Source organism: Serinus canaria, chromosome 23 (genome assembly GCF_022539315.1).
Source record: "Serinus canaria isolate serCan28SL12 chromosome 23, serCan2020, whole genome shotgun sequence".
Lineage (NCBI taxonomy): Eukaryota > Metazoa > Chordata > Aves > Passeriformes > Fringillidae > Serinus > Serinus canaria.
The window spans coordinates 5,510,210-5,535,150 of NC_066336.1; the positions used below are offsets into that span (position 1 = coordinate 5,510,210).

The window sequence follows — 24,941 nt, forward strand, 5'->3', positions numbered from 1 at the left end:
GGAGCTCACACTCCCAGCTGAGCTCCAGGGGTGTCCCAGCAGCAAACCCATCCCAGCCACAGATTCTGAGGGGCTTTGACCCCTCTCTGCTCTCTCCACATCCAGGTGAGCCCCACCATCCCCTCCAAGCTCTATAATCCCCAGACTTCCAGAGATGTGAGAGCCCAAACCGAGGGAAAACGTGCTGGCACCAGGGAGGAAAACGTGGGGAGGACAAACCCAGCAGAAAGCAGAAACCCAGTGGTATTTTGAAAATGTGTTTTCCCTGCTGTGTGAAGTAAACCAAGGAAACCTCAAAGCAAGACCATAAACGATCTATTCTCATCTCTGTGTGTCCCCAGACCTCAGGCACCTCTGCTTTATCCAGGACCTTTGGAGCTGTGAGCAGCATCTGTCACAGAGTGCTTTCTCCAGGGGAAAAGTGTGTGCACTGAGATGTCCTGCTTTAGCCCACACGTTATTAGTTCACTATACATTTAAGCACAGAAGAAGAAAAATAGTGTTATATTTCACCTTTACCCAGTTTTTTTGGGCAGAGCTTCGCAGGAAAGCCAAAAAGGACTTCAAAGACCAAGTTCCCCAGAAATCTAATGAAAATTAAATTCCCTTCCTCTATCTCAGCACAAACCCTATCCTGCGGTGGTATCTGGCATGTGACAGGGAAAATCCTGAAAAAATATATCAAGTGATCTCTATGCTGATAATGTTTTTAAAGATTATTCAGCCATGCAGCCCCTCCAAGGGCTTCATGTGCCTGTGTCATGCTGCACTGTGGTTGCTCCGGTGCCCACGCTGTCTGAATGTGGGCACAGCCCCGTGGGCTCTGCCAGCCTGGAGCAAAGACCCTCCAGAGAAGGGACTGGTTTGTGGGGAGACCCAGCAATTACCAGTAAAACCCTCCAAACCCCTGAAACTATCCTGCTGAAAAAAAAAGTGGAAAATTTCATGCTAATGTAAATCAAGACAAACACAGGTTGGAGGGATCAGGGCTCTTCCCAGCTCTCCCAAACCCTCTCCAGTCTGTGTCCCACCTTGTCCCCACGTGTGGGACCTGGCAGCCCCAAACCCTGTGAAACAAGGCAGAGAATGAGTTAAAAACCACCAGCTTGGCCTGCCAGCCCTCTTTAGCTCAGGCTGTCTCCCCAGGACTTCCTGCCGCTTGTCACTTAGGGCTGGGGACGTCAGACTTTGTCACGCAAGAGAGAATCGCTGTTAATGGGTTTCTTTCATCAGAACAACCTGAGCTTTTTAATTTCTGCAGCGGTTGGCTTCATTAAAAGCCCTTCCCCATCTGCCCACAGCTGTCACGGAGAGGAAACCAGTGAACAATAGCTCATACCTTAGAGAACAGGAAGGTGGTTTCTACCTTCACCCAAGCACTGACTCAAAGCCTCCCGAAGCCAGTGGGTGGATTTTCACTCGACTTCAAACAGCCCCAGCCCTCATCCCCAGAAATCTGTCTGAGAAGCCTTAATCACCCCGACCTGTGAGTTTTGGGGCACAAAAGGCACTGCTGGGGTTGGAGATGCTGCGCTGCATTTCCAGCTGGGCCACCACTGGCTTGCAGGTCAATATTTATGGAAACAGCAGAGCCCAGCATGGTCACACGGAGGCAGCTCCTGACCTTGGGCACTCCTTGTCAGCAGCGCCAGGGTTTTAACGCTGGATCGGGTTTCAGAATCGGTTGACTCCGGTATTGAACGTGACATGATGTAAACATTGACAGATCACCTACGATCCTGATGTAATAACAAGATCTGTATCAGCATATCAAACAAACTATCCCATTGAACGCTTCCCAGCTGGAAGAGCCGACGTGAATTTGACACTTTAGGCCAGTAATAAGAAGCATACTGGAAGTTTTGGGTGTTTCCTTGGAATGCAGACAGCGAAGCAGTGTGTGCCACACGAGCTCAGGCCCTCAGAGCTATGATTTAAAGACATGCTTTCTGCATTAAAATATTTCAAAGACCAAACAGAGTCTGCTCTTCCTTCTAGGAGTGTGCAACCTGATGTGGCTTCCCAGTCCGGGACTGGGATGGGGTTTCCAGGCTGTAGAGAGGGAGTTCCAAAAGCAGCTGATTTCCTCAGATTACTGAGATGCAGAATATTAAGTTAAGCAAAGGTAGAAAGGGGCTCCAGGAACTTCATGGCTCAAGCGACACCAAAACCTCAGAGCTGAGAGATTTGATTAGAAAGAACTGTCTGTGGGGTGAGAGGGAGCCCCAGTTCTCTGATTTCTCTGTAGATGGAGTTAGATGAGAGCCGAGGAGTGCACAGCCCTGCTGGGCTCAGAGCTGGGTGTCACGCTCATCCCCAGCCCCCGGCTCAGCCCCGTGCTGCCGGGAGAGCAGATGTTGGGAAGTGGCTTGGCCCTCCCCGGGAGCCTGGCTGCGGAATGCTGGCGGCAAGCTGGAGCAGAGGAAACGCCGAGGGACGTTCACGAGCACACACACACACTGCAGATCATTGCCTCAGCTCCAGACAGGAGGAGACAGAGCCAGGAGAGGGTGGCATGGGCTGGCACAGCAGCTTGAGCCACACTCAGCCTCCTTCAAAGCATCCAAGCATCCCCCTGGCATTCCATCATCCTCCCACCAAAAGCCCTGCTCAAATATTCCCAGCCTAACTCCAAGCTCACCAGGAGCAGTCCCTGCACATAAAGCCATGGCTTAGTCTCTACACGTCCATGAGAAGGGACCACAAGAAAGGAATCAGCTGTGGATAAACTCTGTCTCAGTGTGCAAAACACCTTTCAAATCCCTCCCGTGGCCCTCGAAATAGGTACTTCAGAGAGACACACCAGTCCTCTGCAGAGGCTGGAATTTTTTCCCAGTCTGAGTCTAGGCTAGACTATCAAGTCCCAGCTTGTGCTCCAGAAAGAAGCCACATGTGAAACTCCCGTGTTATGGGAACAGCAGGCCTGTCCCTTGCAGCCAGTGCCGGGCTGGTTTCATCTTTGCACACCTCTAACAGCAGGCAAGAACACGGCTCAGGCTCTCCCTGGAATCCAACCTCCAGCTCTAGACCTGCCACGGGAAATGCCCAGCCAAGAAGAATTCAGAGGAGCCCCACTGCCAGGGAAGGAGGGAGGGAGGACAGTGCAGAGGAAGGAGGGAGGACAGTGCAGAGCTGGGAGCTGGAAGGGACTCAAACGTGACGCAGGATGACGGAGGTGCCCTCCGAGCCCCAGCGAGCGCCAACCCCACCGCTACAATCAGAGCCCAGGAGTTCACAGGAGGGAGCAGGAGGGAAATGTTGGGAGGCACCGTCCCTTGTGCCGCCGAACAAAGTCAGGCACAGATAACTCATTATTCACATGTTTGAAGTGGGCCTGCTTACGCCATTTGGAAGGAGAATCAGTCACGGCCGGGCTTTGCTTTGGTTTCCTCTGGCTTTCGTGAGACACTGCTGCTACTGTCTTTCTGCAGCTCGGGGAGAAAGGCGAGTGTGGCGCAATGCGCCCCGGCTCGCTTGTCCTGGCACAGCCTTCACACCAACAACCAAAGGAAAATAATATTTAAAGGGGTGGGGGAGAGAATTAGGAAGGGAAAAAAAAAAAAAAGAAAGAAAGAAAGAAAAAAAAGGCTGCTAATTTATAAAGCTTTTTTAGCTGGTGGTGGTCTGAGATGAATTGGCTGCCTCTAAAAGGATGAAAATAAATATCCCTCTTTTTGAAGGAAATAGGCTGGCTCCAGGCCAGCTGGCAGGAAGCACAGAGATATGTTGCATTTACAGTAGGTTTTTTAGTGTCTGAAGCTCCAGCAGCGGGAGAGATGTTCGTTCTAGGCAGGCTGGGATTGATTAGGAGGCTTTGGGAGCCCCTGATCTCCTCTCACTCCTGGGTTAGTGCTGAGACCTCGCCTCTGCCTCTCCCCCTGCCCACCCTGTGCCCACCCTGGCATGTCTCTGATAAATCCTGTGAGGGCCTTTGATTGTGCTGGGAGACCCCAAAACAGCCCTCTGGAAGGAAAACAAGGCAGGGCATTAATTTAAACAGAAATCCAGGGTAATGCCTCCAAAAGCTCCAGGGACCTGGGATCTGTGGCCCATTCCCAAGTAAAAGGGAATATCATGCCCGAATTTCCACACAACTGCAGCTCAGATGCCTGAAGGACACAAGATCCCTATTCCAGGGGTTTCAAGAGACTTTCTGGATTTGCAAAAATATTTGAAGCCCTTCAGAAGACAGGGAAAGCTGAGGGTATTCTCAGCAGTGGGTAAAATTCGTCAGGTTTCAGCATTCAGGCCACTTGTGCCTCACTGAAAATCCCCACCAGTGCTTTCCAGCCTTTTTCCATCCAGAGTAAGAGCTCTGAAAATCTGCCCCTGAGACTGCAGAGTGAACAGGGTGGGGGTTAAAAGTTGTGATTTACAGATATGAAAGCTGCAGCCCGGGTGTCACAGCGCAGCAGGTGGGTGCACATCTGCGGGAAATCGGGCAGCTTTCACAACAGGGTGCAAAAACCACCAGCCCCGACGGCCTCTGTGCAGTCACTCCCATTCCAGGAAGGCAAAATTCACTCATGGGCCGTGATCTGGTTCTCATGGATTCAGGCAAACTCCCTGATTCCAAGATTTCTGAGCTGAGAGCTGGGAGGAAGCAGCCAGATCTCAAGGACATCCATGGTATTGCCTCAGCCCTGGCTGAGATCAGATTTTCAGATTCCATAGATCCATGGAGAGATGCCAGTCCCAGTGAGCTCCTGCTGCTATCTAACAACCTGGACTGGGACCTACCAGTAGAGCTGGTTTCTCCCAGTTCACAACCTGTTCCATTAGGGCAAGCACATCAAATTCCTTGGGGTGACACTGGTTAAGGACACTGTGCCCTGGATGGGGAGGACCAGCTGTGGGCTCAGCCCTGTGTGAGGAATGTGCCGTGGTTCAGCTGATGGGGCTGAGATGTCCCTGCACTGTGGGGAGGGAGCAGCAATTTGCCAGCCCGGCCTGTGCCCGCAGGAACAGACCCAAATTCTCCCAAGGTTTGAGGATGCTGAGCACTGCTTTTCCCCTCAGACAGCTGGAGCTGAGCCCTGCATTTGAATACTGATCCCCTCCATCCCAGGACTGAGCTCCAAGCTTCATCCCCAGAACCTGGCTGGTGTTACCCTGCTGGATAATTACTGAGCTTTGCACTGGCAGGAGGAGCCCCAGAGTGATGGCACCTGCACTGCACCCTCATCCTCCCTGCAATGCTGCTCCCCAAAGCCAAGGAAGCAGAGCTGATCATGGGGAAAGGGATTCCCTGCTCCCACATCTGATTTGGAAAGGGGAAACTCCCAGCACAGAGGGTCCCATCCCATTGCCACCATCCCTGGAGGCTGGGAGGGCACCGGGGCACTCCCTGCTCGCTGTGTCCCTCTTCTTCCTCCCCTCTCTGCCCCGCTCCCGCTCCAGCAGAGACACTGGAAAGAGTAAGAGAAAATAATGCAAACTCATGTCTGAGCCCCTTCCGCTGCAGGAGGAGATTTATCTCTGCCTGCCTGCAGGACAGGTGACTGCGCTCCGGCAGCGGAAGAGAAGGGTCTTAGGAACTCAATTTCATTTCACTCTGAGTCAAATCCTCTTCCTCCCTCCGCCACATCATTACAGTGATTGGTTGCACTGATAAGCCCTTTCGGGAGGGAGAAACAAGATGTGTCCTGCCTGACATCTGATGTGATCTTGTGGTTTTGGTTGATAGCTCTGGTCCTTTAGCTGTTGTCTTCCCTGAAACGAAACTTGCCTTTTAGCACTGGCAGTATTTCCCCCTCTCTCCTTTCCAATCTCTGACTCTTCGCTCCGTCCTCCCGAGCTCCTGAATTCTGCCTGAGGGAGCTGGGGCCACGCTGCATGAATAACCCTGCAAATCCTCCCTGTACATTCCCTGCTGCCCCTGGAATCACAGACAGGTAAACTGAGGCACGGGGCAAAATGCTGCTCCTTTGGGAGGAGCAAAGCTCACCAGTGGCCTTGCTGCACTGCTCAGAAAAATTCCTTTTTGGTGCCACCTGCATCCCAGCCCAGCCCACCCATCCTCCTGCACAGCTCCCTTTGGATCATGCTGCTGGATCCAGCAGGGATTTCCTTTGTTGTGTGTTTGTATTTGAATTTCTTTTGCTGTGTCTTTGAACAGCCCTGACACAACCCAACAGAGAGCACCACCAACATCCTCCTGGGAAAAGCCTTCAATGCAACTTAACCCCCCAAACACCCCTCAGTGACCACCAGATCCCACCAGAAAACCCTTTTGATCAGTTTAATCTCTCCCAAATACAGGACCAATGCCCATTTCTCCGTTCTGAGTTCTTTCCAAAGGCACCCCAGGGCCAGGTTTGCCTCTTCCACCCCAGCCCAGAACCGTGCCCTGGGGTTTTCCTAAAGCTTTCAAAAGCAGGAGGTGTTGCAACCAATCCCAACAAAGATTCCTTTGTAGGACACAAGCAAAAATAATTTCCCTGTTTCTGACTCCCAATATTGCTGCACTTAAAAAATATTGGAGGTTTTCAAGGGAAATTATTTTGGAGCTGTTCTGCAGCAGGCAATTGGAAAGGAGAGGTGGAACTTACTGCATGTGGCAAATAAAATAATTAGAGGAGTGCATTTCCTGGAGCCCAGATCATTTCAGCTGCTCTGTGATTCCTTTTGAGGCTGGAATACAGCCTCGAGCTGCAGCACCAAAGGCCTGGTGATGCAGACCCAGTGCTTGGAGCACTGCCAGGTAACTTTCATCCCTGCTCTGCTCTGCCCAGGGAATTCTTCTCTCCCTGGTGTCCCCTGGGACACCCCCATGTCCCCCATCCCACTGGGGCTGGGTGTCCTGCACAGCCCCACCACAGAACCCAGGGCCAGGCTGGGTTTGTCCCTGGGGGTTTTTTATCCACCCCGCTGCCAACACGGGGCAATGCCAGAGGGGGAAAATTTCCCCTGGGATCAAAAGGTGTTAGAGATGGGAAAACAGGCAGGGAAACCTCCTGTGAGCCAGCACCCATCTGCAGAGGCTCCTGCAGGAACTGGGGAGCCCCAAAGATCCCCCAAAGGCTCCTGCAGGAACTGGGGAGCCCCAAGGATCCCCCAAAGGCTCCTGCAGGAACTGGGGAGCCCCAAGGATTCCCCAAAGGCTCCTGCAGGAACTGGGGAGCCCCAAGGATCCCCCAAAGGCTCCTGCAGGAACTGGGGAGCCCCAAGGATCCCCCAAAGGCTCCTGCAGGAACTGGGGAGCCCCAAGGATCCCCCAAAGGCAACTGCAGTAACTGGGGAGCCCCAAAGATCCCCCAAAGGCTCCTGCAGGAACTGGGGAGCCCCAAGGATTTCCCAAAGGCTCCTGCAGGAATTGAGGAGCTCCAAAGCTCCTCTAAAGGTTCCTGCAGGAACTGGGGAGCCCCAAGGATTTCCCAAAGGCTCCTGCAGGAACTGGGGAGCCCCAAGGCTCTCTCAGGGATTGAGGAGCCCCAAGGCTCCCCCAACGGCTCCCGAATGAACCAAAGCCCTCCCACTCCTCCAGCAGGGCTGAAGCAGACAGCAGGGAGAAGCAGACAGCCAGGAGCTGCACAGGTTCCATCCCACAAAAGCAGAGGCTGGAGCATGGCTGGGATCACCCCAATCTCTGAGCAGCACACCCCAAGAACACCCAGGGGATGTGTGAGGATATCCCAGCAGCAGCAATGCCACAGCTCCTGGATGGGCACACAGAGTTTCCTCCAACAGCCTCAGCCCTGCCAGAGCTCAGGCAATAGGAAGCCATAAAGGCCACTCAGGATTTCCTCCTCTTCCTCACCAGGGAAGAGGACAGGGCTCCAGAAGTGGGAAATCAACTTGTTTTAAGTACTGAGTATTAAATTAGAATATCCTACAGCGATATGACATGGACAAATCACTGTCCAGGAAGAGCTGAGGTCATTTATTTATTGAAATTATCTTGGATTGATTTTGTTGAGTTTTTTTCTCCTATTTATTCCTTCTTTTTGCCATTTCCCTTTTTTTTTTTTTTTTTTTTCTTATTCCCAGACAATCTGGGAACTGTCTGTGTATTTATTTCTAGCTAAGGACAAGCAGGGGAATAAAACAAAGACCTCAATAATACCCAAAACTATCACCCCACGGGAGCACTTCAGCACCGAGTCTGCTTTTAATTACAGAAAACATCTCCAGCTCAAGTTTTACGCAGCCCCACGAGGGAGCCTTTTGGCCAAGATAAAGATCTGGAATTGGACAATACTGGCACAGCCCTCCCCTGTCCTGGGTCTCCACTCAAGCTTCTGAGAGGCACAAGACTCTCCAATAATTTATTCTCCAAGCACTTCCCAAATCCCCAAGGATAAACGTGCAGAAAGCACAGGATCTCTGGATCTCTGCCTCAAGGTCCAAAATTTGCCCACAGGACTATGGAAACAGGGGATCATTTTGTCCCTGCTCCTCTTTGGCTCCCATCCCATAACCCCACTCCATCTTCCTCATCTTCAGCTATTTTAGGCTGACCCACACTCGTCTGCCACTCAGTAAATCCCAATTTCCCTGTGTCCCTGGACTGGGAGTATTTTATTTCACCATCTCCAGGTTCCTGGAGCTGCCATCCCAGAGAACATCATCCCAGCCTTCCCACAGTGCTCCCAAACCAAGATTTCCCCTTTCCAATCCATCTTTCTCACAGTTTTTTGCTTTTTTAACCTCATATTCAAGCCAAGAGTTCACAATGCTGGGGGTGAGGGCAACCAGCACCGTGGGGACAGTGATGGCACAAACACCTCCACAGGAGGGACAAGGGGGTACCACCCCCAGCACACCCCAAACTGCTCCTGTCTGCACACCCCAAACTGCTCATTTAATTTCTGCACACCCCAAACTGCTCCTGTCTGCACACCCCAAACTGCTCATTTAATTTCTGCACACTCCAAACTGCTCCTGTCTGCACATCCCAAACCCTCCATTTAATTTCTGCATGTCCCAAATCCCCATTTCTGCACACCCCAAACTCCCCATTTGATTTCTGCACACCCCAAACTCCCCATTTGATTTCTGCACACCCCAAACTCCCCATTTGATTTCTGCACACCCCAAACTCTCCATTTAATTTCTGTACACCCCAAACTCCCCATTTGATTTCTGCACACCCCAAACTCCCCATTTCCCAGGCCAGAGCTCAGAGCCCTCGTGGGAGGGAAACCCTCTCTCAGCTGAGCTCTCAGAAGTCTGAGAGCCAAAGAGCAGCAGCAGTTCCTGGAAACGCCTCGCTCGGGGGAGGTGAGAAACCTTCCCACCCGCTGGCTACGTGACAGGGACAGCGGGGACAGCCACAGCCCTGGGGGGCAAGGAGCCTTTTTTGGGGAGGGAAAAGCCACAGAGGGATCTTGGGGCTGGGCAGGATGGGTCCAGCTAGAAAATACTGCAGGGACAAGGTGGGAGAGGGGATGTAAAGTGCTGTGGCCACAAACCCCCTCCTCCCCGTCCAAGCCACGCTGGGGACACGTTTCTGTCACTTGTTGTGCTCACATCAAGCAGGGACATGACCAAGAGCACCAAATCTCTGATGCACACCCCAAAAATGAACAGGGAACGAGGCCCCAAAAACCAGCATGTCCACAGGGCTGAGCAGGGAACAGGGGGCACACAGCACCCACAAATTCTCCTGGTCTCCCTTTCCCCCCAACAAGGACAGCAGCAACAGGGTCAGAGTCAGAAAGAAAGGATTAAATCCAAAAGGGATTTAAAAAGTGGGGAGAGAGGTTAAAAGTGAATGGTAGCAAAAAAAAAAAAATAGTCCAAGAGGGGAGAAAAGGAATTTAAAAGGGGAGAAAAGACTTTGCACAAGAGTTCTGGGCAGAAAGGGGCTGGAGCTGGGAGGGAGAAAGGAAAAGTGAGAGCAGAGAAGGTGAGAGCCTTGGGAAGGAAAGGAAGGAAAAGGGAGGGGAAGGGGAAGGGGAGGCAGGCAGCAGGTGGGTGTGAGGGGAGGCCCTGGGGATGCTCCCTTTTCCCCAGAAACAGGCTGAACCCCCCTGTGCAGCCCCCAGCCCTTCAGCTCGCCACCTTCTGCCTGCTGGGGGTCATTTTGCAGCAGCTGTGGATGTGAGAGGGCTCTGAGCAGGGCTCCTGCTGAACACAGGCCTGCAGAAAGGAGGGAAAAGAAGGAAATTCCACAGGAAGTGCAAATATTTTATTACTTCCTGTTTGTACAAAGTATGTCAACACTTGGCACCCGCTGTGCTATTTGTTTAGAGCTAAGGTGCCAACTTGACAGAATGTCCTTTTTTTCCTGTCCAGATCCAACCCAGAAAGAGCTGGAGCAGGAGGAAAGAGAGCTCAGAGCGAGCTGGAGGAGCCTGAGGAGGAGATGCTCCAGGGAAGGCACCGCTGGTGTCACCCCTGAGGGATCCCCACGGAGCCTCCTCCTGCTCCCCCTGCCCTGGCAGGGCTCTGCCCCTCACCCTGCCCTGCCCAGCCACCCCCCTGCCTCTCAGACTCCTCGGGAGCTGGGTCTGGGCACAGCCTGAGTTGAAAGCCTCGCCCAAGGGCTCAGATGAAGCGATGGGCCAGGGGTGGAAGATGAATGGGATGCCCAGAGGTGGAGCCCAGCCACAGCCCTGGCCCCAAAGCCCACAAGGATGTTGGCTGGAGGGATTCTGCTGCAGCTGAGAAGATGCTGACCAGGCCTTTCCCAGGGTACCAAGACAAATGGCCAATTCTTTCCACATTAAGGATGGGTTTTGTCCTCCCCACCAGCCCCACACCAGCCCTCAGCCCTGCCCAGTGCTGATCCTCACACCAGCAGCCAGCACACACCGTGGCCCATCTTTTGAAGCCAAAAAAGGGAAAAAAAATCCATATATTTTTATGCCCACACATACACATTAACATATATATGTTAAAAAGTGTACCTAATATGCATATATATAAATAAAAATTGCAATTCTTGCTGGCAGCTCTCAGCTCCCACAGCCAAACAAGGCAGAGCAGCCCCAGCCTCGGTGTTTGGCCCAAGGTGGGGAACACCAGGGCTGTGCCAGCCCCAAATGCCACCCCGAGTGCCAGTGCTGGCAGTGCCAGGGTGCTGTGGCCGGGAGCCACCCAGTGGCAGGTGAACCAGGAAAAGCACCTCGGCTTTCCAGGATCACTTTACAGCTGCTCTTTCCACACCCAGGGTTTCTGCAGAGCAGGAAGGGGAGAAAGGTGCTATTTTATTATGTTTTGAAATCGTTGTCTTCATTCAGAAGTGTGGCAAGAAAGGAATTCTTTTAAAAATGTTTTTTCCCATTGGAAATTCATGAACCATGAGTTCAAGCCCCAGGGTCAGACTGGGAGCCAAAAACATGACCAATAAATCTATGATTCCCTGAAAAAAATTCCAAAATAGCCACAATTTGGGTGTCAATCTTTTCAATCAGTGATTTATGGGTTGGGGGTACAGGGATGGGAGAGAGATCAACCTCTGGGGCCCACACCAGGCAAGGGCACAAGCAGCAAATAAACCCCACAAGGATCTCCTCAAGGAGCCAACACTTCCAGCACAATTTGAGATCCAGAAATCATCACAAAGATAAAAAGAAAAACCCAGAAAAATGCTGCAGCTGGGCTGTGTCCCAGGGAGGGCAGCCCACACCAGAGCCAGGACAAGCTGCTCCATCCCCTGATTGCCACGGCCTCTGTATCAGAAAACTGAAATGAGGGATGGGGAGCTCTGGGGTGAAATGCAGAAATTCAGGAGGAGCAGGTGTGATTCACCAGGGTTTGGCTGTCGGGGAGGCCAAACCGAGCTCCAAGAGTAGCAACTATCTCACCTTGTATTATTATTTATGTATTCCTGATGGTGAGGATGATGATGATGATTATTATTATTATTAGAAAGGCGATCTGATGCAGCTGATAAGGGGCTGAGCCAGCAGTCAGGAGGGCTGGTTTCTATTCCTGACACTCCTGGCAGAGTTGTGAAATTCCCAGCCCAGCCCTGGGGCTGAGCCCCAGCACCCACCACGACCCACAGGTGCCCTACACCAGGGACCTGCCTGATGTTTCTGGCTTTAAAAAAACCCCACAACAGCAGCGTTGGATTTCCTGCATTCCAGCTTCTAAATCCATCCTCGACAGGCCCCAAAATAAAATCAAAGAGGGGGGAAAATCCACCAAAGCCCGAAGCAAATAAAACCCCCTGGCCGAGGCAGCGGCCTCCACCTGGCCTGACATCAAGGGGCACCGATGGCCCAGCGACAGCATCAACAGCAAATGTTTTTGGAGGCGTTTTTCGAAGGATCAAACCGCTTCCCTCACTGCGGGCACCTCAGCCTGACACGCAAAGGGAACAAACTCGGCTTTATAGTGCCGGGGTGCTGCTGGGCGAGCAGGAAGGCAAAGCTGGAGATGGAGCCCCCAGGGACAGCATCCCACCGCACAGGGGGGTCCCACAGGGCAAATCGCCCTCGTGGCAGAGGAAAGCCTGCGGGCAGCAGCTCCCGAGCGGGTCCCCGGGCGGCCGGGATGCCGAGGGCAGCTCCGAGCAGCCCGCCGCCGAAAGGCAGCCCAGGCAGGGCAGCTCCCGGAGCCTCCCTCAACCGCGAGGCACCATCCTGCCCCCGGGAGAGCCTCCCCAGCACAACAGAGACGCTTCTGCGGTCGCAGAGTCTCTCTGGTTTCTCCAGGCTCAGCCCCCGGCCGCGGGCGCTGCCAGTCCCAGCCTTTGACAGCCCGAAAGCGAAACCACCGCGAAGCCGAGGGGAAGGAGCTCTGTGCCAGAGCAGACACCGCCTCAGCACCCAGGGAACCTGCACCATTTTTAGTTTAATCAGCTGGCAATCATCCCCAAAACCGAGCACAGATCTCTGGTTCCTTAACCCCCCCAGTCCCCCTGTGCAGCGCCAGGCTGGGCCCTTTGTGCTTTTGCCATCGAAGCCCGAAGAGTTTTCCCAACATCCCAACCTGGAGCTGTGAAATTATCCCTCCAAGATGGGTTAGGGAGCTACAAACCATCCCTCCGCGATGGGATATGGAGCAGGAGGCCAGCAGGGAGGGACACAGGGGAAAATCCGAGCAGCCAGCGGTGCCACCCCAAGGCCATCCCTGAGCTCCGTGTTCCGGCTCTGCGCCCTGCGCCCCTCAGGCACGGAGAGCTCCGACCCTGCACCCCTTCCCCAGACCCCAAGGGCAGCTCTTCGGCAGCCCTTCACTTACTGCGGGGCTCCCGGGGTCCGTCCACGGTCACTTTGATGGCTCGGTGGTAGGTGGCCACTTGGGTGGGGTTGGTGAACACGGTGATGGTCAGGGTGAAGCTTTTCCCTAAGGAGGGTGGGGAGGGAGGGAAAAAAAAACCAAACAGAAGTGAGGATCCCACATGGGTTCAGCTCTTGTGGGAGAGAGAGGCTGCTGCGGGAGCGGGCAGGGACAGGAATCCCGCACACATCATTGCATTTAACGAGCTGCGATTGCCCGGCCAGAGCCCGGCTGGGGCTGCGGCAGACACAGCCCTGGAGCCGCTCCAGAGCGGAGCCGGGACCTTCCCGCACCGAAAAGTCCCTCGTCCCCCTGCCCTGCCCCCGGCTCGGCCCCTCCATCAGGGCAACCTCCGGGGGTTTTCCCTCTCGGACTCTTCCCCTTTCTTTCCCCTTTCACCCAGCAGCGCTGGGTGCGGGATCCCCTCGGGGGGATCCAGCGGGGCCCGGTGCCCTTGGGATGGAGCTGGGATCAGCCTGCCGGGATCCAGGGCCTGGGCCCTGGGCTTGGAGGGAGCTGTGCTCGGCCTCGGCCACGAGGGCACCCACGGGAGAGCCAAAAACTGGGAACTGCAAAATGGGAACTGAACCCGGCCAGCTCTGGCTCCCAGACAGAAAGCTCTGCAGGGACTGTCCCCTCTCCCAGCCCTGCCCAGAGAGCAGGAATCTGCTGCTGGGAAAGGGTTTGGGTACCCTCGGGGAGGGTTTCAGAGGTGCTTTTGAAGCACCAACCTGTCACCTTTTATGCAAAAAAACCCACCCAAAAATGAAAAGGAATGAAGCATTGAAAAGCTATTGGGAGCCAAATTTTGCAAGGAGAGCCCCCCTTGCCCCAGCAGAACAAGTTTCCATCTGAAATTGCCTTTATCATCACAGAGGGTGTCAACAGCCCTGGGCCTACCCTGAGCCCACAGCCTCACCCCAGCCCCTCGCTCTGTCCTGGCCTGGCTGGGGCAGAACAGAAACCCCTCGGGAAGGGCCTCAGCTCTGCCTCAGGCTCCCCGAATTCAGAAAACCCTCGGCTGGAGGAAGGAGGCTGCACAAACCACTCTGACCAAGCCCCAGCAGCAATCCCTGCAGGATTCCAAAGGTATCAGAGGTTTGAACCCCGGCAGGGTATCGGGTATAAACCTCACTGGGATGGATTTCTGCTCCCCCAGCCTCTATTCCACAGATAAAAGCAGTAAGGAACCACCTCCTTTCCCTTTTCCCCAAAAGCAATCAGGTTTTCAGATCCCGACCATCGAATCTCAGCAGGGTCGGACCTGAGAATATCCACAGCAAAACTAAACAGGATTTATCCAGCTAGAAAGAAAAAAGGAATAAACCGAAAAAATAAAATTTTCTCTCCTGGAGAACATCCTGGAATTATCCCAGGTGGGAGAGTTGCTCCAGGGAGCAGGGAAAGGAGGGAATGCTGGTTCTAAAGCCGACAGCAAGCACCAATCCCCGCCTCACCTCGGCTTTCAAACCAAGACTGAGCAACGCACAAACCTTCAGCTCATTTTCTGCACAGAGAGGAGAATTTGGGAGGGCAAAAGAAATAGAATTATTTCATTCTGAATCCCCGAGGATGCAGCCCCTGCTGCCAGGGACGGGATGAGCCCACGGAGGATCCCGGATGATCACAGAAAAAACAGCCAGCACCGAGGCTTTGGAGGTAAAACCTTCACAGAGCCAGAGCACGGGGTGAGGAGGATGAGGAGCAATTATTCAGGGAATTCGAAGGGTTTGCAGGCAGTGTGTGGCAAAACCCAGCTGTGAGGCACAGAACACCAGAGCTGAGCCCGACACCTCCGTCCCCCTGTTTAAACTGCATTAATTCTGATTTATTTATTATTATTATTATATTGGATTTTTTCTTCTTCACGTGAAACAACCTCCCTGCCCTCGCTGCAGACACAAACTCAGCCCGGGCAGGTTCAGCCTCTCTCAAACCCTGCCCTGAACCGAAAATGATGATTCTGCCCCAGCATCACTTTTAGTCATTTCCCGCCTTCTCAGGAAGCCGGGCTGGGGTTTCTCATCCCCACCGTGCCCCGGCCCCGCTGCCGGGGCTGGATCGCGGCTCCCGGGCAGCTTTGGGAGCCCTGCCGGCTCCAGGGGATGCTCCGGGGGGAGATTCCAGCTGGGAGAACCGGTGGGGATGCAGCAGGGATAACTCTCATTTTACACAGCTCAGTCTGAGTAAAAAAAGTCTGATTTTTTTTCCATGTTTGTTTTGCACATGGAGATGGGAATTTATTTTTTGGGGGGGGATTTAGAAGCGGCTCTTTCCAGCTCACAGCGCCGGGAAATAATCCCTGACACCTTACTATTAAAATATCCAAATCTGGCCCTGTTCAAGTGGTGTTTTCCCAAGGAGAGCCTGGCTGCCGGGCTTTTCCAGGCTCCTGCAGCTCGGGCACCCGGCAGGGCTGGAGCAGGATCCGTGTTTACGGATCCACACGTCCTCGCTTCGGATTTACACAAACATTTGTACACACACGGGGAAATATTCCACAGCGACTCCAAATTTCTGCCAGAATAAATGAAAGCAGCACCGGGCTGTCGGGGATGGAGCCAAACAAGGCAGAGCGAGGGTGACACCCGGAATAAAAATTCAATAGGGGCGATTTTTCACAGCAAATTGCTCTGAAAGAGCCCCGTGCTGGACCGGGAGTGAAATCCGCCCTTGACACGGCGAGAAAACCCCGCGGAGCCGCCCTCGGCCGGCCCCAGGGAGCCCCGGTGGGGTTGTTCCTTTCTGAATATGACAAAGCCTCACCCCACACGAATATGTAAAAAAAAAAATATTAAAATAATTAGCGCCCGAGTCCCGCTCGTTAGAGGCAGCGGAGGTGCTGCCACCGCTCTGCCTGGGGAAGGAGTTTATTCTCCAAGGGCTTTATGAGACCCAACTCCTGCTGATTCCGAGCTTGAGAGTGCAGAGGAAGAGAGTTAATAATGAATTCAAGAGTCACGCTGAGATTGGGTTGCGTTCAGTTTGGAAATTTGTGCGAGGATGAAGAAAAAAAAAAAAATAAAAAAGGAAAAAAGCCCAACCAGAAATAAAAGAGCCTAAGAGAATAATTGATTACAGAAATGAAAGCTTAATTCATAAAAGAAAAACATTTTCCATCCATCAACCTGCAACCAGTTAAGTGGAGAGTTTTAAAGAAACTGCAACATGGAGAAGGAGCCAACAGGAAAAAGGAAATGTATGAAAGAATGTAAACTATTCAAGTTTCATAAAGAGGAACAAGTAAACAGTTATTACATGCAAATAATTCCTAACATCACTGCTTTTAATTAATGCGGAGAAGTCAAAATATATCTGACACTGTGTGTATACATTTGAAGCCTTTGAGAAAGTGCTGCCATATGGCCATTAAAATATCGGGTTTTTATTCGGGCTCAGACGCAGAACTGAGGGCTCCGATCTGCAACACTCCTTGGTGATGAAATGCTGAAATTCTATTTATACCCTCGGAAACGCAGGTACAGGCAGGGCAGGCAGAGCTCGTGTTTAACATTTCCAGGGGATTTATTTCCCTCTGCTCGGGAGGCACGGACGGATTTGTTTGGAAAAGCCGGGAAGCCAAATTGCGGTCCTGCTTTTCCCTGCCACGAGCGGGGGGAAAATGAGCGAAATCCCCCCCGAGCAGCCGCAGCTCCCAGCCCGTGTCAGCCCTGCAGACCGAGCTCTGCGTGATTATTTCCCTTTAAACTCTCGATTTTCGCTATTTAAAGCCGAGCTGCCAGGTGGGGTTTGCTCACCGAGCGCCCGCTGCTGCTTCCTGCGTGATGGGAGAAATTGAGGAAGGTTCGGGCCGGGGCCGCCTCATTTGGGTTTAGATAGATTTAGATATATTTGTGTCTGTATTTTAAATTGTTTTTCATCTGCACCGCCCGTTCCCAACACCTCGGCAGGGAAGAAACCTTGGGAGGAGCGAGGCAGAGCAGCCGGCGGGGCCGGGGCTGATCCCGCATCCCTCCCGCATCCTTCCTGCATCCCTTTCATCCTCGGGAACCCCTCTGGGGCTGGGGGGGCTTTTCCCGGCAACGAAACCACGGTTAGAATAAAATAGAATATAGAATATAGAATATAGAAAATAGAAATAATAATAATAATAATAATAATAATAATAATAATAATAATAATAATAATAAACAAAATAAATTAAAATATAAAACATAGTAATAAATAGTAATAAAAGAGAGACTCATTTTTCTTGCCTTTTTCTTTTTTTTTTCCCCTAAAAAAAAACAAATAAAAAGGCCAACCATTTCCGGGCCGGTACCTACCCCTGCCGCTTCTCCCAACAAATCTGAGGTCGTTAAATCTCGCTACTTGGTTTTTCATCACGGCAGAGGCGTTGCGCAGCTCCGCCGAGTAATTCTCGTCGTTCCCCGCCATCACCGTGACCACGGTCCCATCGGGGACATCTCCGAGCGCTACGACCTAGGGCAGGGCCAGAGCATTTCAGGCTCGATTCGACCTTCACCGGAGCCAACCTGCGCTACGGTTCCCCCCAAAACCCGCGCAAAAAAAACCCAAAGCAAAACCAAAAGCAGCCCCCGAGGGAAGCTGAGAAAATCGGAGGGGAAAGGGGAAAATGAGCTCGAAAAGGGTTAAAAGCAGACGGGGGGTCGGCGGGGAGGGGGTGAAGGGGGGTCAGGCCATCCTCGGCCCCGTCGGAGGAGTCTGTGCGTTTATTTTGTTGGATTCGGGTTCAAAATAAAGCGGTGCTGAGAGCGGGGCGGCCGCGAGAGAGGCCCCGGAGCTCCGCGTCCGGCCCGGGGAAGCGCCGGGACCGGGGAAGGGCCCCCACCCCTCCCGGGGAGCAGAGCCCGGAGCCGGGGGAACTCAGTTTAGAGCCCCCCTCATCCCCCCGGGCTCCCGGGACCGCGCTGCCGCCCTGCCCCGCTCCCCTCGCTTCTCCCCGGCTCGGTTTCGGCTTTCCCCGGCCGGTCCGGGGGCAGCGGGGATGCCCAGCCCGGGGGTGCCCCGGGGAGCCCGGGCAGCGCAGCCCGGCACCGGGGATTCAGCTCTTCGCTCGATTTTTCGCAGATTAGATCTCCCTTCCCTGCCTCGCTCTCCCTCTCCCAGGAAGGTAATTAACCTCCATCTCATTAAACTTCAAAGTTGCCTGTGAGCTCCTAACTGTACGGAATATCTAAGATGCCGTGACCGCGGGGCAATGCGGAGACTTGATTAAAAATAATAAACTGGGCTATATGATTAAAAATAATAACTCGGGCTCCCTCGGCGGTGATGTCAGGAGCGATTCAAAGCGAAAGGGGCGGAGGGGAAAGGGCGAGCGGGTCGCAGCTCGGTCCCGTCGGGGCTCGGGACTCACCTTGAAGGCGACGGGCAGCGTCTTGTTGCACCTCCAGTGCGACGGCAGCACGGAGCACAAGAAGTTGGGGCTGTCGGTGCGCACCAGCTCGCCGGCGTGGTCGGCCAGGACATCCACGACGGAGCGCACCTCGGGCCGAGCGCGGGCGCCCGGCGCGGGGGCCCCCAGCGCCCCGCTGTTCTCGCCCATCTTACCGCAGGGGAAGGCCGTGGACGGGGGAGTGAAGCGCCTGCTGGTGCTCGGGTCTACGGGAATACGCATCACAACGGCGGGCGGCAGGGAGCCGGGCGGGACGGGCGGGCACCCGGCGGGGCTCGGCGGGCGGCGGGGGAGGCGGCGGCCGAGCCCCGCGCTGCCTCGCTCCGTGCCGGCGGAGCGCCGTCCTCGGCGGGGCGGCGCGGGAGGGGCGGTGGCGCGGGGGATCGGGTCCCGCGCGGCTCCGGGGCTCGCCGCCGGTGGGTGCGCTGAGCTCCGTGCCGAGTGCCGGTGGCGCTCCCGGTGCCGAGCACGGCTGCCTGTGCCGGCTCCCCGTACCGAGCCCAAGCCCCGCTGCCGGCCCCGCCGCGCCACCCGGTACCGTATTTACTGCCAGCCCAGACGGGGCGGGGCGGCTGTGACGGACGGGCCGCTCCGCCAATAGAAGCCCCGCGGTGGGCTCTGGCCCCGCCCACCAGCGCGCTCCACGGGGTGGGGGGCGTGCTAATGAGCAAAGAGGCGTGGTTAGTCTAGGAGTGGGTGGGGTTATGGCGAAAGGGGCGTGGTCTCGCAGGACACGCCCCGGCGAGCGCCCGTCGGGGCTCCGGTGGTTTCTGGCCGCCGCCGCCGGGGAGGTTTTGGGGTGCGGTGGGGCCGGTTTGGGGCCGGAGCCGCGGCCGTCCGGAGCGGCTGAGGACACAGCCCGGCCTCCGCCACCCAGCGCTCCCGCGGCCGCCGCCGCCCGCGCCCTCCCGGCGGTGGCGCGACCGTGGCGGGGCGGCGGTGGCCGCGGGGACCACCGGCACTGGAGTCCCCCGGTGTGGGGGGATTCGCTTCTCGGGCTGGGCTAAAAACCGCGGCTCCCAAACCTCCTTCCTTTGCCCTCCCCAAAATCGTGACCCGCCCCATCGCTGGCGGTCTCGGGGCGCCCGCAGCCCCCGGCGCTCCCGGCAGCTCCCCCGGGGCTGCGGCTGCGGGCAGGGCCGGCGGCTCCGGCCGGAATCCGTTGGCGAGAAAATTCGTGGCGAAGCCACCGGTTCTGCGGCAACAAACACAACGAAGGCGGCGGCTCCCCGCGCCCCGCGGGTGCCCCGAACCGCGGGGCGGGCGGGGCAGAACCGGGGGAGAGGAGGAGGAGATTGCTGCGCCCGCGCTGATCCCCGACTGTTTCCCGGTGCCCGGCTCGGTCCTACGGTGTTTGCAGACCGGCACTGTCCGTCCGAGAGGAGCCGGCCGGGCCGCGGCGTTCCCGGCTCCGATGTGGAACGCTAATTTCCTTAAAACAAGCCAAAATATAGCCCAACATCAGAAAATCCTCCTTTCACTCAGTACTGAACCATTTTCCTCGTGCGAGCCGCCGTGCCTCGAGGAGCAAGCCCGGGCCGGGCTCTGCAAGCCCCAGAAACCCCCGGTGTCCCTCCAGAAATAAGCAACAACAACAATAAATACATATTATTTTTAACCGAGGAGCGGCGACTCCCGGCCCCCGGCTCCCGTTACACCACGGCAGCCACCGGGATCCGCTCCAGGACCGGCGAGCCCGCCGGGAGTAGCCCCGAGCGGGTCGGGCCGGCCCCGCCGCTACCGGCGCTCAAATTCTGCCCTTTTTAGGTGAAAGCGGCTGCCGGCTCAGTTCTACTTTTCGCCCCCCGTTCGCCAGCGGGGGGAACCCGCACAACCCCCGGGGCGGGGGAAGAGCTCCGGGCGGGGCCGGGGTTTGCCGGGGGTCGGGCACGGCCAGTCCCGGTGCCAGCCGGTACCCCCGGGGGGGCACGGAGCGGTGACCGGGGGCGCATGCGGGGCCAGGCTGCAGTTCCACCGTGCGGCCGCTGGTTGGCACCGGGGCTCCGCCGGGGCTGGACCGGACGGGACGGGACGGGATGGGAGGGAATGGGAAGGGATGGACGGGATGGGATGGGAGGGGATGGACGGGCTGCTGACACCCCCGGGATGCTGACACCCCCGCACCATCCCGACATCTCCCGCCCTGCCAGCCCCACTGCTCCTCTTGCCCCTTCCCGACCCCCTGCGCTACCCCCTCTCTGCCCCCGCCCCACCCGGTCCTGGCGTGTCACCTGTCACCCCCGGGGCCGCGGAAGGCAGGGGGAGCCCCGCTGGGGCTCTTTGGGGTGATGTGGGGCTGGGTCCCTGCAGGAGCGAGGTGCTCCCTGCAGCAGGACCGGGGGTCCCCTGCCTTCACCGCTTTGTCCGTGACTATCGCAGCCCCGCCACGCACACCTTTCTCGGATCCCTGTTTATACCGGGAGCCACCTGTTGGCGCGGGCGCTGAAGGCATCACCTGGATTCCTCCAAGCACCATCCCCGTGCCTCCCGCGTCCCTGCCAGCTGCAGCCCCAGGTGTGCTGGGTACCACGTCCTGCTGCCCTCCCAAAATCCTCTCTCCCCGCTCTGTGCCCTCCTCCCCCGCCCCGTTCTCCCCTCGGGGTGACGGGGAGCAGCCTCACCCCAAACCCACAGCAGGGCCCTGCACGTAGCTGCTGACTCGCAGCAGTGCAAAGATGAGACCCAAACCGCAGAGCTGCGACAAACCAGGCTGCCCACAACCCCAAAACTGTCTGGGGACCTCCCGAGGCGCAGAGCCCAGCGAATCAACCCCGGGGCTGCTTCTGCGAGAGGTGTCCAACCAAGCAAAGCCACCCCAGAGCTCAGCGACCCGCGGAGCTGTGCCCGAGGAGGAAGGAGTTTTCATTTGAATTCTGCTTTTCCAACACAGCAGGATCCAGCTGCTCTGGTCCTCCGCAAACCAGGAGATGTCGACACGTGGGGATTATCCCAACACCGCCCTCCCCGCGCTCCCGAGGAGGTTAATAGAGTATCAGACCCAGGATTTGCATGGGCCTCTTTACAAACACTCAAAAGCTACTGTTCGCATCGCGGGGAGGTCAGCAGCTCTTTAAATCATTCCTCGCTGGGATTACTTCCCTTACAGGCTCCTCTGTAGTTTTTAATTCATTTGAGCTGCTCTTTAACAGCAGAGCCGCCCGTTTCCACAGCAGAGCAGCGAGAGCAGCGGCTCAGAGGAAGCTTTCTATTAAAAATTCATCGCAAACTCTCAGGAGCTCGGCACTCAGTAGGGCCAGGCGGGTGTCTGGATCTATTTTGTAGCTCAGGGAAGGGGATCTGAGAGCAGCACGCAGGGAGGGAGCGTGCAATTCATTCATAAATCAAACAGCAGATGCCGGGGCCGATGGGGTGCACGGTGGTGGCAGTTTTTAACCCCTGAGTGTCACTGCTCGAACGGGCTCCCACGGGGCAGCTCCGGGCTGGGGGCAGAGGATCCCGCGGGAGGAAACTGCGTGGCTCAGGGGGAGGAATGAGGGGAAACTGGTGGAGGAAAGGGCAGCGGCTGCCGCTGACATAAATCAGGGAAATCTCCTCCTGGGCAGGGAGCAGCTGCCAGAGCGGCCCCAGGACGGCTCTGGGGGCTGCCCCGGGCTCGGGGGTCTCGCAGTGGGGGCCCTGCTCAGCCCCAGTCCCAGTGATGCTGCTTAAGTGATCCTGAGCCAGAACATCCCCAGGATGCCCGGTTCCACCTCTGGGCGGGCACAGCCTTGCCGCTGAGACCCTCGCTTGGAGGAGCAGCAGGAGCGAGGCTTCAGCCGGAGTTTCAGCTGCTGTCAGCAGGGAAAATCAGTCTGAGATTCCCACCTGGCTGCCGGGGACCAGGTGTCATTCGGCAGCACCTGGATGAAAGGCAGCATCTGACTGCAAAAGGCTGCGCTGGACAAGTCGCCATCAGTGACACTCTGACAGCTCTGGGCTCGCCTGTGCTCCCACTTGTCCCCATCTGAGTCCCGCAGGGTTTGTGCCAGCACTCCCAGGGGGACACTCCGCGCACCCCGCACCCGCTGCCGCTCGGGCGGGAGCTGCGGGAGCCGCACGCACAGCCCGGGCTGGCCCGGGGGATGCGGGAGCGATCCCGCTGCCCTCGGGGGATGTGTCACCTCCCGGGGACAGCGGGCCCGGTGCCCCGGCAGCCGGCGCGGTGCCGCGGGCGGGGCACGAAGCTGCCGGGCGTGCGCGGAGCAGCCGGGGCTTTCAAAAGCTGCGAAGCGACTCCGGAGCACGAGTGCGATTGACGTGAGCGCTGCGGTTGTGAAGTCACGAAAGTGCCATTCTTCATTGTTCGGGGCCGGGCTCTGCTCCGGCCCCAGCCCGGCCGGGGAGCGCGCTCGGGGCTCACATCCTCTGTGCTATTGATAGCACGGCCGCGCTGCTGGAGCGTGGGTCCCATCTGCCACTTCCACTCCTTCTCAAAAGATCCTAATGACTGTCAGATCCTCTTAGTTCTTAATTAATTTCAGAGTTCGGCTGCAAATAGGAAACAAGGCAGCTTTTGCCCTTACGCATATGAATATTACTGTTCCATTTAATGTGGTTATGGGTGGAATGCTGTTATTCATTCCTGCCTGCAATAAAAGCCACATGTTTTTAAAACTTTGCACTTGAAAAAACTTTTAGGAAAGGAATCAAGTATGTTTTGTATGCATGGCATGAGATAAAAACTGGTCATAAATATTCAAAGAACAGTTAGAGCTTTATGCTTGATTTAAACAAGTGAACAGAGGAGTCCGAGGGTTGGGGCAGAGCAGAATGAAAGCCCAACGCTCCTGCAAGAATGTGCTTATGCAGAGAAAAGGAGCCATTCATGCAAAGGTTATGGAGCACCTAAGGACACCCCATCTCCTCCAAAAATGCCCAAAGGTGCAGAGCACAACTGGAAACACTGGGCTTTGTTCAGAGCTGCTCGAGTTCACCGGAGTTTCTCCCTCTCAAGGGGTTTCGGAGGAGTTTTAGGGAGGGGTGACTCCTCCTCTGCCGGGTCCTGCAGGGAATGAGGGCTCTCCCTGCTGGAGACACCTCCAGCCTGCCCATTGCCCGTGGAAGGCGTTTCTGGGACTCCTGGAACTCCCGGAGAGACTTTTCCTGGAGCCCAGCACTGCCAGACCCACCCGGGAAGGGACAGAGCCCCGGGTGCTGCCAGACCCTCCGGACCCAAAACGCGACAGGAGGAGAAATTAAAAAAAATTCCAAAGGAAAGAAAAAGGGGAAACGTCTGGAAGGTGAAAAGAGGAACCGAGAGGCACATGACAGCAAGAAAAGCACAAGGGCACAGCACAGCAGGGTTTGAGTCCTGGCTGCAGGGAGGGGAGCTCGGAGCAGCTCTGTCACGGAAAGGCTCCCGGGCAGAGCTCCAAGGCGCAGGGAAATCCTCCTGCACGTGCTGAGCAAAGCCCTGCTGCCACAGGAAAACGCTGCTCCGAGTGGTTTCGTGCCTTGGGAAGTTGTGGTGCTTTGGTAAAGCCAGACCCAGCACTCTCTGCAGTCCTGGTGGGGTGGGAAATCCAAATTCCAACCCCGTGCATTGGCTGGAGGGGCAGTGGTGCTGCCCGAGGAGCATTTCCAGTGCTGTTCCCACAGCCTGGCCCCAAATGCTGGGGTGATTCCAGGTACAAAGCAGGTGGCAGCTCTCCTGTGAGTGGAGCTGCTGCAGCACCCCTGGGCAGGGCCAGCACCCACTCAGCAGCAGTGGCCAGGGATGTGCTGAGCCCCACGGGCTGAGGGAGCTGAGCTGTGCAAAGTTCCCTTTGGGGAAGTGGAAGGTGAGGAGAGAAAGTGACCCTTGGGGAACACATCCCACAGCTGAGCCCCATCCCTGCCCCGGGCAAACCTCACCCCAGGCCTCCCTGCTCCAGGGCTGTGTCTCTGTCCCTCTCTGTCCCTGTCTGTGGGGACAGGACAGCGTGTTCCCCCCAGCAGGGTCTGGCAGCTGCCTGGAACGGGGCCTGGCTGCTGCTGTCAGACAGGGAACTCCAGTTTCCCTTTTGGCTCGGGTCTCACAGAGGTCACGTCTCAGCAGCAGCAGCTTCACAGGCTCCCCAGTTCTGCTGAACTCCTCTGTGGGACACCAGAATGGCCACAGGAACCCAGACTGGTCCCCCCTGAGGGCACCCCCTGGTCCCAGACAGCCCCTGGCCAGCCCCAGCCCCAGCTGCCCTTTGCTGTGAGGGACAACGGGGCTGTGCTGTCCCACCTGAGCACAGGGCAGTGGAGAAACCCCTGGGCTCAGCTTCCAAAGCCCCTCCCGAGACATCCCCTGCTGCAGGTGGAGAGCTCCCCCTGTCCCAAACCTCAGCCTCTGCCTGTCACACCGTTTTTAATCTGCTTTTTGCCATGATTCACCACTTTCACCCCTACAATAACCCCG

General features: G+C 56.1%; 1 protein-coding gene across 2 annotated transcripts in view; it reads right to left on the bottom strand.

The window, feature by feature from the left end:
- RUNX3 (RUNX family transcription factor 3) overlaps positions 1-18,793 on the bottom strand; it is a 34,373-nt gene extending 15,580 nt beyond the window's left edge. The window contains exons 1-3 of one of the 2 annotated variants that reach the window (XM_050983313.1): positions 18,518-18,793; positions 17,584-17,619; positions 13,138-13,213 (exon numbers count right to left, since the gene is read on the bottom strand). In XM_050983313.1, the coding sequence (XP_050839270.1) occupies positions 13,138-13,213; positions 17,584-17,619; positions 18,518-18,778 (373 nt within the window). In that variant the 5' untranslated portion in view covers positions 18,779-18,793. Of the gene's footprint in view, positions 1-13,137; positions 13,243-17,462; positions 17,620-18,517 lie in introns of both variants that reach the window. The other variant, XM_050983312.1, reaches the window with a different exon arrangement.
- Between the last annotated feature and the right edge of the window lie 6,148 nt (positions 18,794-24,941).